General features: G+C 36.4%; 1 protein-coding gene across 3 annotated transcripts in view; it reads left to right on the top strand.

The window, feature by feature from the left end:
- Positions 1-12,825, top strand: part of NBEAL1 (neurobeachin like 1) — a 74,441-nt gene that overhangs the window by 41,605 nt on the left and 20,011 nt on the right. For all 3 annotated transcript variants that reach the window (XM_026048047.1, XM_026048042.1, XM_026048058.1), the window contains 20 exons: positions 13-172; positions 269-371; positions 965-1,121; positions 1,701-1,859; positions 2,198-2,357; positions 2,624-2,712; positions 3,821-4,399; positions 5,005-5,180; positions 5,456-5,609; positions 6,528-6,656; positions 7,227-7,532; positions 7,630-7,779; positions 8,674-8,831; positions 9,483-9,607; positions 9,972-10,098; positions 10,712-10,860; positions 11,030-11,163; positions 11,979-12,080; positions 12,408-12,503; positions 12,612-12,736. In XM_026048047.1, the coding sequence (XP_025903832.1) occupies positions 13-172; positions 269-371; positions 965-1,121; positions 1,701-1,859; positions 2,198-2,357; positions 2,624-2,712; positions 3,821-4,399; positions 5,005-5,180; positions 5,456-5,609; positions 6,528-6,656; positions 7,227-7,532; positions 7,630-7,779; positions 8,674-8,831; positions 9,483-9,607; positions 9,972-10,098; positions 10,712-10,860; positions 11,030-11,163; positions 11,979-12,080; positions 12,408-12,503; positions 12,612-12,736 (3,338 nt within the window). The remainder of the gene's footprint in view (positions 1-12; positions 173-268; positions 372-964; positions 1,122-1,700; positions 1,860-2,197; positions 2,358-2,623; positions 2,713-3,820; positions 4,400-5,004; positions 5,181-5,455; positions 5,610-6,527; positions 6,657-7,226; positions 7,533-7,629; positions 7,780-8,673; positions 8,832-9,482; positions 9,608-9,971; positions 10,099-10,711; positions 10,861-11,029; positions 11,164-11,978; positions 12,081-12,407; positions 12,504-12,611; positions 12,737-12,825) is intronic.

The raw sequence follows: 12,825 nt of genomic DNA, 5'->3' as shown, positions 1-12,825 counted from the left end.
TTATTTTTGCAGGTGCCAAGAAACTTGATGGATGTGAATGTACTGATGGCTGTACAGTTGTTGATAGAGCAGGTCTCAGTAGAAAAGAATATGCAGCTTTTGCAACAGATGTATCACCACTTACTGTTTGACTTCAGCATCTGGAACAGTGGGGACTTCCCTTACAGAATTGGTGAGCTCTGGGTCATGGGGAGCTGTGCAAAGATGGCCCATACTTTGCTTGGCACAAATGCTTATCTAGCCTCTAATGGAAAACTTTATTCTTCAGGGCATATACAGTATCTTTCCACTATCATCAAAGACAGCAGAAGGCTCTTCAGAAAGAAGTATGGTGTGCAGTTTCTTCTCGACACACTCAGAATGTATTACGGGTATGAGTTTTATGTCTAACTGATTCTAGTTTGTTGCAAGTAGCTGTTGATGTCTCCTTGTCCCCCTCACTCTCCCTAGTGGGAAAATCAAACAGTAAAAGTGAAATTTAGCTTTAGTTTTTGACTTTATTCAAAATACATTACAATTTTTTTTGCTTCATTTGCCACTTTTTTCTTGACTTTTGCAAACTGATTATGTAAAATGATTGGCAATGATATTAGAAATGCTTGGGAAAGTCACTACGATTAGAAAATTGAAAGCTTTTTTCTTAATACAAGTTATGTCATAGACCATTGCTGTTATGAAATGAGAGGATAATTATCATTATTAAGACACGTTTTTTTGAAATCCTCTCCTTTTCAGAAACCTGAAATCATGACCTGTGTCCAGATCAGGACAAACTTATATTTTAGCGCTTTTATAGTGTCTGAAGTTTGATCTGCTATTGCTTGTTACTATTAAGTTGCCTTTTTCAGTAAAAATACGTAGTTGTGCCATGATACCAAGGTGGTTGAAAAAGCTGTGAAACTAGCACAAGCAGATTGCCATTACTGAGTTATGAAGAGCTTTGTTTTTCTTGTCTGGTGTTCAGAAGTGGCTGTAAAGACAGTGACTTGGCTCCTGATGACTTGAGAACAATAAGGACATCCCTTTACGGACTGATCAAATATTTCCTGAGCAAAGGTGGAACACATGAAGAAATACAGAGCATCATAGCATATATTGCTGCCACCAGTGAAGAGGAACAGGTATTCAGTGTGGATAAACTAAGTTTGACCTCTGTTTTAGTTTTGCTTTTTGATGCTTAGGAGTTTTATAACTTGTCTGTTTAAAAAGAGGAAAACAGACAAGTGAACTTCTATTCAGTGTGTGTGGTGGTATTTAGATACCTAAGGCGCTTAACTGAGGGATATTGTAGAAGCAAACTGGAACCTTAACTTAGTACTTGCTGGCTATGTTTTCACTAGTTAATTTTTTTCTATGAAAAGGGCAGCAAGCAAATGTGGCGTTGACATTGGAGAAATTCTTAGTTTACTTAACCAAATGATTTGGTTTAAAAGGATCAAAAGTTTTAATAATGAGATTTGTCTTTCAGATACTTATACAATTTGAATTTCCTTTATAGGTCTGATTATAGTTTTATAGCATTGTATATATAGCAAAAATGCCTTTCCAAAAATCTCATTTTAAATGTAGTAAATGTTAAGCAGATCAAATGCCTTTTTTAAAGCAAGTAAAAGATGAAATTTGAAAAGCAAGAAAACTTGCCAGACAGAGCATGAAATTTGCATGAATTGTGGCTTCATTTAGTTGTCTTTGTTTTATAGCTCTTTGGAATTCTGGATGTTCTCTACAACTTGCTTCATTCCAGCCCAACCCCAGACCAACTTTTCTTACTGCTTTTTGAACCAGGAAATGCTGATATTCTTTATGCTTTATTATTGCATCAAAAATATTCTGACAGGCTGAGAGAACTTGTGTTCAAGGTAATAAATTATATATTCTTAATTGAATGTTAACTTGTATTTTTCAACAGTTTGAGTGAAGAATTGTATACCCTTGCAAAGGTATTACTCCTTCAAGTGTTCTTTTTTTGTTGCTATTTCTACGTGTACGGTAGCTAGATCTTTTTTTACTGCTATAGGCGCAGTGGAATTATTGTGCTCTTGAAGTCAACTGTTGGTCTTTGGAATCTTTATAAAGGAGTTTTGAGTTTGTATTTAAATTTTGCTTTATGAACTGTGGACAAGAATGCTATATACCAAGTCAGAAATCATGTGTTCAGTTTTTCTTTTATTTTTTTGTCTGTACTATTTTGCTGCAGATTTTGGAAGAGATGTTGAAATGTACCAAAGTATATGAACGGAGTAAGCAGCGCATGAGACTCAGAGAAGTGGGATACTCTGGACTGGGGCTTCTTCTGAATGAATCACCAGTTTCTGTTTCTTTCATTAAAAATCTTCTTAACCAGATTCTTTGCACAGGTAACTAGAGATGTGCTGTACTTACCATTTGTAAGTTCTTGGAGTTTTTTTAGAAGCGAATGTGTCGGCTGACATTCAAGGAAAACAATTTATCTTGTAAGGCTGTTCTTTCCAATTTTCACCTTAATCTTAGCTTTTTTTGATTTCCTAAAGTTTTTCTTTTGCTATATATGTGTGTAAAGGTGACCTCCAAGGCAGCTTTTAATATGTAGTTGTTCAATTCACTTGCATGATAACTATTTTTTATTTTATTTTTTTCCCTACAGACCCTGTTGTGAACTATAAAGACCTTATTGCTGTAGTGCATCTGGCTCACAGATCTGACATAAATGTCAGAGTGGCTATCTGTAGAAAGGTTAGTTGTCTTGAAAACTGGAATATTGTTCTTTGCACCTATAGTCAAGACATATGTTGCTTATTTGGGATATGAAGGCTGTACTGGCTGTTGCTGCCTTTTTTTCGCAATGGATTGTGTTAAATTAAGCCAATCTGTCACTTAACATTGAATTTTATTACATGTTGCTGTACTCTTAAAAAGCAAAATGAGAAGAATAGGCTTTGTAATGGTTCTCAAATAGTATTCATTTTTTGTAAGTAAAGTACTGGATGCCTTGGATTGCTGACTTTTCTCACAAGATGCTTAAATCTGTGAACAAAGCTTTGTTCTTAATATGTTGTTTTGATAAAATGCATGTTTTCAGGAGTGACTTGGAGGGAGAGACAGGGAAGATACACTGACTTGTAAACTGAGCTTTGACTTAGTAGGATTAGCAGTGCTGAACAAGGCTGTGAAGACACTGCTGTTTTTTCAAATTCATCCTAGAGAAATGAAAATAAAAGCTCTTGATACTATAGCTTTCTTGGTTTTATTTGTTTGTTATCTCCTATCAGTGTACTTCTGTATGCTGGATGGATTTTTATATTGACTAAGGGCTGGAATTATTTGTAGCAACAATTATAACTGTCTTTTCCAAGAATTGTTTCAGAATACTGCTTGAAATATAAAAGTCTTGCTGATCTGCTCTTGGCAGCATTTTAACTTAGTCCTGAGAAGAGTTTTTTTCTGCAAGCTTGGCAAAATCATGCTTCATGTTAACAACTGGAAAATAGTTTGATATGCTAAGAACATGTTCTATGCTTTGAAGAAAAGACTGTGTCCAAGGAAATAAAGGAAATGGATCTAGTTACAGTTCAGATGTCTACTGTCTGAGCAATCAATTGTAACTGAAAAAATGACGATAGTTTTTATTTAGATTGATACAATCTTGTGCTTCTGAAGTACGCATTTCCCTTGAACAGTCTTTGACATTGACTTGTATGTTTTGTTATTGATTGTGGCTTTTTAAAGTTGTCAAAATAGGAAAGTTTGAAGTTTAAAAAAGGTCTTATTTAAATGCTAGAATAGATGTAACCATGTACTAAAAATAAACCTGTATGTGTGGGATATTTTCTCCAATCCATAGGTTCTACACCTTTTGCATTCCCAACCAGATGCAGCACAACAGATTTCTCAGCAGCTGGGGTGGCAGGACACTTTGGTTAGACTATTTCTGAAAGAAAACTCTGTCCGAATTGGCCTTAAGAGTAGCAGGACTGATTCTTTAAGGGAAGAGGAAAGAAAACTTCCTGCTGAAGAGCTTCAGAAGCATTATGCTGCTAAGACAGAGGGAGACAAAGTTGATAGCTTTACGCCTGTTAATGGTTTGTTTGAGCAGTGGAGCTTGGAAGACAGCAAGTCCATGGATGTTCCTGCTCACTTCTCTGTTACACCGCTGGAAGATGCCGCCGCAGCAGAGATGTCTTTTAGGTCAGAGGCACAAGAAGAGTTATGGCACAGCAATCCTTCCCACCTGAGTTTAGATTTGTCCAGTGTTGACTCTTATGAACTGGCTGACATGGGGAATCAGATGACAGATAGCCTGCCCAGCACACCATCACCTGTAGAGAACACAAAATCCTTCTCTGGGCAGCCTGACAAGGAGCTAGGCATCATAAATGATGTGGGTTTCACCACTGATCTGTCATTATTTGAAAACCAAGGAGTAAGTAATTCTTTCCTTGTGTGATTGATTTCTCCTAATGTCTGTATTGTGGGTGGTTGTGTTTTCTTCCTCTCTCTCCTGAATTCACAGATGGAATAATTATTGTCCCTTCTACCCTCACTTTCTAGAAGAAAAATAAGCACTATAGTTTCTATAGTCCTCTTAAAGGACTGCCCTATATGTTTCAGCCTTCTGTGTGTAGGCTGAAAGAGTAATGAAAGAGTTTGGAAACTGATTCCTTCTAAGCATATGTTTCTTCATAATTTCATTGGAATAGGTTTGCTTCAATAAAATGTTTCTGTATCAAAACATTCTTTATCTTCCAAATAAGGCAAATAGCAGGCTTACTATGGAGAAAAAAAAATTAAGGGTATCTAAAGGTCACAGTATATATGAGGTAAATAATGAGGTATAAATTGAGTCAGTATGTATTATAAAATTTGGTGAATACTCATGTTTTATATTTCCATTTTCACGTATTTAGTAACATGGCTTTAGACTGCAGAGTTTTAAAACTGGGGAAACATGCAAGTATGCGGAGTGTGATGAATGAGAACGTTTGACTCTGGACCAGAACAGGTCTAAATATTTCTGTTGTTTTGTAGGGGTGTGATAATGAACTGATACAGTTACTTACAGACATCCTGCTGTGTATAATGTGGAAAGGCCTTGAAAGGTCTGATGATTCTGCTTGGATTGAGAGAGGACAGGTGTTTTCTGCACTGACCAAACTGGGAATTGCTAATGAATTGCTGCAACCTTCTGATGAAATAAAGCTCAAGTGAGTACTACTCAAGGACAGGATCCTTCCTTTCTTTTGAGAAAATGGGGAGAAAAAGTAAGGGGAGTTAGTAGTGTAATGTGACTCTTGGAGTTTGAAAACCTGTGTCTTTGATTTCATGAGCTTCTCGGTCTCTTACCTCATTGGCTTATTGTGTAGAGGACACTTGTATCACTGTAGCCAGAGAGATTTCATTAAATACTTAATGGGATTTTTTTAAGCCACTTACACTCAGAACATGTAATAATTACTCTGGGATTTTGTTTTCCATGCAGCTTGCTGGAGAAGATGTTAGAATGGTCGGTCACTGATAATAGAGATTCAAAAGCTCTCCCTACACACGCTGAAAATGCCTTCCGTCTCCTGTTAATTGTACAAGATTTCCTTCAGGCAGAAGGACTAGTTAATTCAAGTTTATGGACAGAAAAGGTACAGTAACTGCATAATAGAAATTCTGTGTGTAGGCTGAAAGAGTAATGAAAGACAGTTTGGAATCTGTGATTCCACACATGTTTTTAGACTAGATATTAAAGAGTAAGGGTTCTGAGTGGAATAACTGGATTGCCCTTTGAGAGGAAACTTTATAAATGCTTAGCGTAGGGAATACAGTTAATATTGCAAATTGAGTATTTCCATAGTGGTACTTATTGAAAATCCAAGTTTCTCCAGACTGGAGAACTATTTAACAAATGCAAGAGCTGATACAGCAATACCAGAAGTAGCCTAAACTGATTTTGCTCCGCTGCTAAGCATGTGTCACTTTGTGTGCCCTGAATGAGTACCTACCGAATGTTGCTCTTTATCATAGTGAGGTGAGGAATGTCACTGCTGAGTTTTGACCCATATTGGATTTGCAGCATGTTTTACAAGCTCATAGTAAATTTTATATGTCCGGATAGAAAGTTGAGGCCAGAGAAAGCAAACACAAAGTAGTAAGGTAAAGAGCCTTGACTGTGTTTCCAAAGTTCTTGGAGTATACGTTATAGTAATCTATCACTTGTCTCACCATTTACGTTATTTCTAGTAGTAGTCCCACTTCTTTGACTATCTGAGCTATCTTGTCACTCCTTTTATTTGAGTCTGAAGGAAAGTAGAATTGTATGTCATTCATTGCTTATGACAAATGCATGGAAAAAGTTATTTAAGTGTTACTTTTTTAAAAAAAAGTAATAATCTTGAAAGTAATCATTATTGAGCATAATTACTAAGTTGTTCTTCAAAATACCGACTTATAAACAAACATAATTTAATGTGCAAGTATTTGTGTTTTTGTTTGAGTCTCCTACATAGAAGTTTAGGTGGAGTAGTTTAATTTCTGAATTTTCTCACATCTGCTTTTTAAAACAGCTCTTGGAAGAACTAGTAACTCTTATGGATTGTCTGTCCATCTGGTACTCTGCTGGCCCAGAAGCAATCAGACTTTCACAGGTCCAAGTTCAGTTGCTCCTTGGATTCATTGCACAAGATAATTTACAGGTTTGTTAAAAATTCTTGCAAATACTGCATTTTAAGTGCACATGGCTGATAAAATTGTTATGTTTTATAGAGGAGCTGTTTATACTAGTGAGCAAACTATGCCAGTCTTTGACTTTTCTGTAGTTAAGGTGCTTTTAGCAAGTCTTGCCACATGCAAAATCTTTCTGCAGTTGTCTCCATGAGCATGTCTTGAGTATATGAACTAGAGCACAAAACACTTGAAATTAAGGCTCTTTATGCATAAGTGGTAGTAGGGTAGTGATCCTGATTGTGCCTTTTCATTTCTACTGTGAATACACTTATCAGTAATTCCAGGTTTATATAGACTAAGTGTGTGTGAACCTGAGCTTCTCTGTGTGAATCAGCATGTGGTACCAAGTCAGCAGAGCTGTGTCTGAAGTAATGAGTTCTTCAGGGAAGCTGGGACTGTTGTCTTAGGTACTTAGGCCATACTGTGTGTGTGTGCCTTCAGATGACCTGAGATATGACTAGAATAGGTACATGTACCTATTAAGATAGGTACTTGCATTACTATTTTAAGTGTTGCATTCATTTTCTTTGTTTCTGCAGGTTTGTGCTATGGCAGCAGCCAAACTAAACACCCTCCTTCAGACCAAGGTAATTGAGAGCCAGCCTGAAGCATGCTACCTCCTGGGGAAGCTGGAAGGCATCCTGAGTAGATCAATTGAAGAGAAGACAGAAACATACTCATTTCTGATTCCTCTTGTTCGAACACTTGTATCCAAAATTTACGAACTTCTCTTCATGAACCTGCATCTCCCTTCATTGCCTCCTACTAATGGCAGCCCCTCTTTCTTTGAGGACTTTCAAGAGTATTGCAGGTCAAATGAGTGGCAAGTTTATATTGACAAATATGTAAGTAGGAGATTTTTGTCCTCTTTTTAGCTAATAAAGCAGAGGAACTGCATTCGGCAATCATACTGGGCTTTTTGTTTTCTTTCGATGGAACCAGATTATTCCAAACATGAAGCAATATGAAGACAATTCATTCAGAGATTGTCATGAGCATATGGCACTTTACTGGAAAGATTGTTATGAAGCATTCATGGTGAACATGCACAGGCGAGACCGGGAGAGAGGAGAAAGCAAGCTCAAATTTCAGGTAAGGCTTTGAGGTCATCTATTAAGATGTTGCAGTGTTTCAGGAATCGTCATCTAATAAATGGAGAAACTGAATCCAAGGCTAACCTAGTTCTAGGCTACCCTTGTTGATGTCTAGTGTTTTGTTATAGATGTGGGCATTTTTAAAACTAGATCATCTTAGATGATCTAAGTCTGTTCACACTTGCAGGAATGGCTGTTTAGTTCTTTTTCTATGCAAGAGTCTTATATGTAAGCAGAGTTATTCCAAGATGGTCAGTCTTTCTCGTAGTAGAGCAGCCTTGAATTTGTGGTCAGCTGCAAGCTGTGTCTTTTCTGATTTATGTTTTAAATTAAAGTCTGAGCTAAGGTTATGGTTTTTTAATTCCAGTTCAGTACTGTGAAAACCTTTAAAACTTGGAATATGTTTTATCTATTTTCACATGCAGTTCAGATCTATTTTTCCCACACAGTAAAAAACCTGACCATTTTATGGGAATCAGATTCAATTTAGGCATTACTTCTAATGGTTAATTGCAGCAAGTGTATTACCTAACTGCGTTTCCCTTATTTTTACTGTTTTATTTAGGGGTCCTTTTCATAAGTCTTTCCTACTTAAGTGACTAAAGACAATCACATTCTAGGATGCTAGAATTCAAATGCGAGTCCTCAATGTTTATCTAATAAGGCTGCTAAAATTAGCTGCTGTTATTATGAAAAATCATTATTATGAATTATGAAGAGCTTCCATATTGATTCAGCATTGATAATTCTTCATAAATTAAGTCAATATTTTGTCAGTTCTAGTACTAAGTTCTTCTAGATTTCTCTCACTTTGCTTTACATTGCACAACTTGACTAACATTCCCAAGTGCAGCGTTCTCAAGCACTAGATTTACTTGTAGTTATCTTTCAGGAGTCTTTTGTGGACCCATTCAGCAGGAAGGCTCTCCAGGAAAGTTTGCGGTACAACAATATGCTAAAGCAACTTAGTAGTCAACACACAGCTACTCTGAGGCAGTGGAGAGCAGCCCAGCTTTACTTGCTCTCTGAACGTGGTCCTTGGTCTGAAAAGTAAGAGCCAAGTTCTTGTATCAAAAAATCTGGTTAAAAGGAATTACATGATTAACACTGCTTCGTATTGCTAAAATTGTAGAACATTGTCAAATTGACCTAGGTAGCCATTTTTGAGATGGGAAGTTTTTATTGAATGCATCTGTAATCTTTTTATCTATAATTATCAAACTTCAAATATTGAAGTGTTATACTGAACAGGATGGATCTTCCTGTCAAGGGACAAAAAATAGCTGTCAAAAAAAAATAGCTTAGGGATTCTAAGACTTACTTGCAAGATGATGGATGGAATGTGAGAATAGTCCTATTACTAAAGGCTTTGAGTTCCTGTGCTTGGTTTATAGCATTTTGCTTCTCTTAGCTTTCAGAGATCTGATCAAAGTTTGTGGGGTTTTTTGAATATATCTTGAATTGCCGTTCATTGAAAGTCTACAGTCTGGTGTATTTCAGTAGAAAAATAAGTATTGTCTACAAAGTGCTTTAGGATGAACAGAGCTGCAATACAAAATATAGAATAGCACGTAGCTTACTGTATCAGTGTTCTTGGAATGTATGCATGGGAGATTTAAGTTTCTTTTTTTTGACAATATAGTCTCTTATCACTTCCTAAGTCTGACTCGTTTGTTTCTGTGAATATTCTTGTTTTCCTAGGAAACAGCATCCTATTCACTGGAAACTTTCAAATGTGGAAAATTATTCACGTATGAGGCTAAAACTAGTGCAAAATTACAACTTCAACTCCCATCAGGATGCTAGTGATCTGAGAGACAATTTAGGTAAAATTGTTGCGTTTACTTGGCTCACTTGGATTTTTTTCATGTTTTTAGTGATATATTTGTGTATTTAGGAATCAATCTATTGTAGATATTTAAATTGGCATTAGGAAATATTGATTTTCTTTTTTCCTCTTATACTAATGTGTCACAAAATAAGAGTGAAGGGCTTTGACATGAAACCATCTTCCTTCTAGTTAAACTTGATTTTCTCTTTGAGGGCAAGTGTTTGGCTTGCCCTTAATATTTAAAAAATCTGTTTGCTACTTAAATTAGCATTGAGCAGTAGAAGGATATACTCAATAGTTCAGCTTTCCAAAGAAACTGTAACAAAATATTTTCTGAGTTAAAATGCATATCATAATAGGTGTGCACCAGACACAGCCTTCCAGTGAGTCTCTGCTTCTTGAGGTGGTGAAGCAGGTGAAAGTGAGTGACTTGGAAGATGATGTCCTTGAACTGCCAGAGGAAGATGCAGCCGTCAGTGTCAGTATGTAAGTAAAGCATGAAGCAGCTGAGATTTTTCTGTTGTAGGGGATAAGGAATGGGAAAACAACTACTGAAATTATGACTGCCATGCAAAACTTCCTTTGCTTGTCCTTAACTCAGGGCAATCCAGGGTTTTAGAGCAGTTTTGAACAGTTGAGTTGTTGGGTTTATAAACAAGACATTAGGAACTTTATGGAAGAGATGACTTGCATGTGTTTGGTGCAGAGTAGCGTATGTGGTGCACACAGTTGTGTCTGTGCTGCTGAACTCCAGTGGAGACATGGCACTTTGGATGGTACTAGTACAGTTTTGAAGTCTAAAGTTTGCTGAATGTTTGTGATGTCACCTCTGATCAACCTCTATTTTGAATATTTTTGAAAATTTGTAGGCTTATGAACCTGGACACAGGTCTGCTGTGGACCAGGATTGATTTAAGAATACAGCACTTCAGTAAGAGGCAAATGTAGCCTCAATATTTCATACTTCAGAGCAGGTCATGTCCATCTTGTCTGATACTGAAATAGTAATGCTGTAAAATGATGTCTAGTAGTATAATTTGAAACTGTCTAATTTACCAAAAACTGTAACACTTAGTGTGTGGGGTGTGTGTTTTTGCAGGGAGGAGAAGGAGGAGCAAAGCCAGAAAGAAAAACTAGTATTGTCTGAAGACTGTGAACTCATTACAGTAATTGATGTGATACCCGGCAGGCTGGAGATCACTACCCAGCACATCTATTTCTTTGATGGCAGCATTGAAAAGGAGGAAGGTGAGCATGATCCATAATACTTGTTTTTTTCTTTTTTTAGTGCAGGTCAGCCTTCTGCTTTTAGTAGGCTAATGTGTGTGTGTGTGTGTGTGGGGGGGGGGGTTATATTTTGGGAGGTGAGAAGAGAGAAGTTTGCATTTTGAGTCGATAATCAGATTACCTTTTCTAGGTCTAGGTTTTGATTTCAAATGGCAGCTTTCACAAATTCGAGAGATACATCTACGTCGATACAACCTGAGGAGGTCAGCCTTGGAGATCTTCCTTACAGATCAGACCAACTATTTCCTTAACTTCAATAAGGAGGTATGGATTTTCCAGATTTCCCTGATTCAATAGCCCAAATGTTAAATTTTAGTTCTGTGTTGATGTCAGTCTAGTGTTTTTCATTATGCTATTATAATGGCATGATGTTTGCTAGATATAGCAATTGTGGGAAATTAAGAAGAGACTCTTAAAGCCTCTCTGACATCTAGAAGCTAATGATTCAAAGGATGAATAAAACAATACTCTTCCTGTTGTATCATTAAAAAGACTCAGGAAAAATATTTGAAAATTACCTCCATAAGTAATCTAAATCTCTTCATGTCCACATGCCCTTTTAAATCTTCTAGAAAACTTAATTATAAAACAGGATTAATTTTGCCATAACATTGGAAATCATATTTTTATATTCTATTGTATAGAATTACTGAACTGTTTTTTTCTATGAACAATATAAATGATCCTATGTCTGTGGTGCTGAGAAATGTATGTGAGCAAAGGCTGGATTACATATGAGTAGGTCAATGAATCTCTACTATAAAATGGCTTTTTAAGACTAAGTAAATCTCTGAAATAGCTGTGTAAGGAAAATATTGTTGTAGCTGTATTCAAATAGCAGCAATATTTCATGGTGTTTCCATTATTGTGGAAATAATTGTTGTCTGTAGTTTCCACACAAAGGCATTTCTTTGGTCTTTATCCTGTAGCTCAAGATGTTTTATATGGCAAGAGATAGAGGTGTTTAAAACAAGTAACCATGTTCACTTTACTTCAGACTTTAATTAGCAGAACAATATTTACTTGTTTGTCAGCTTCCATCTTTAATAACTCAGATTTTTCTCATTGTTTTCTGGCAGGTGAGAAACAAAGTTTACAGTCGAATTTTGTCACTACGTTCTCCAAATGTTTCTGGTACAAGATCTCCGCAGGAACTCTTCAAAGCTTCAGGTTTGATGCAGGTAGGAGACTTCAGCAGAAATGTTTTACTGCATTCCACGGCTTTTTGAAGGACAACTTTAAAGTTAGATAGTAAAAATAAACCTTGGAATACTGACTTTTTGGTATTTGGAAGGCAGCTGCCAACTTCTGTATCCTCAGTCTGTCCTCTGAAATTTTGCGTACTTGTTTTTTTGACTGCTGTTTTTGTTTAAAAACTTCATTAGAGAAAACATTCTCTGTTTCAAATGCACAATACAATAGCTTTTACCCTTGAGGAAACAGTGAGTACTGACAATACAAATTTGTGATAACAGCTTTGATATAACTTCTTTCTGTATGTTTTTCAGAAATGGGTGAATAGAGAAATATCCAACTTTGACTATCTTATTCAGCTGAACACAATGGCGGGACGAACTTACAATGATCTTGCTCAATATCCTGTGGTAATTACAAAACAAACCTCTAATTGTTACTCAAGCTACTTTTCTTTTTTCTGTTTTGAAAGATGCATCTTTAGTCTCAATTGGACCTGTGACTTTTGTTTATTTCAGTTCCCCTGGATTTTGCGAGATTATACTTCAGAAGAACTGGACCTGAACAATCCTGCTGTTTTTAGAGATCTGTCCAAACCCATTGGGGTGGTAAATGAAAAGAACGCTAAGGCTGTGAAAGAGAAGTATGTATTTTAGCAATCAGTTACATTTCTCTTTGTAAAACAAGCAATTTTCTATCATCACAGATGCACTTGTAAACATCAGTTCTTCA

The sequence above is a fragment of the Nothoprocta perdicaria genome, unplaced genomic scaffold (assembly GCF_003342845.1).
Source record: "Nothoprocta perdicaria isolate Ctin4 unplaced genomic scaffold, notPer1 scaffold_11, whole genome shotgun sequence".
Taxonomy (NCBI): Eukaryota; Metazoa; Chordata; class Aves; order Tinamiformes; family Tinamidae; genus Nothoprocta; species Nothoprocta perdicaria.
The sequence above is the reverse complement of the archived record's forward strand: the minus strand, read 5'-3'. Positions and strand labels throughout refer to the sequence as shown.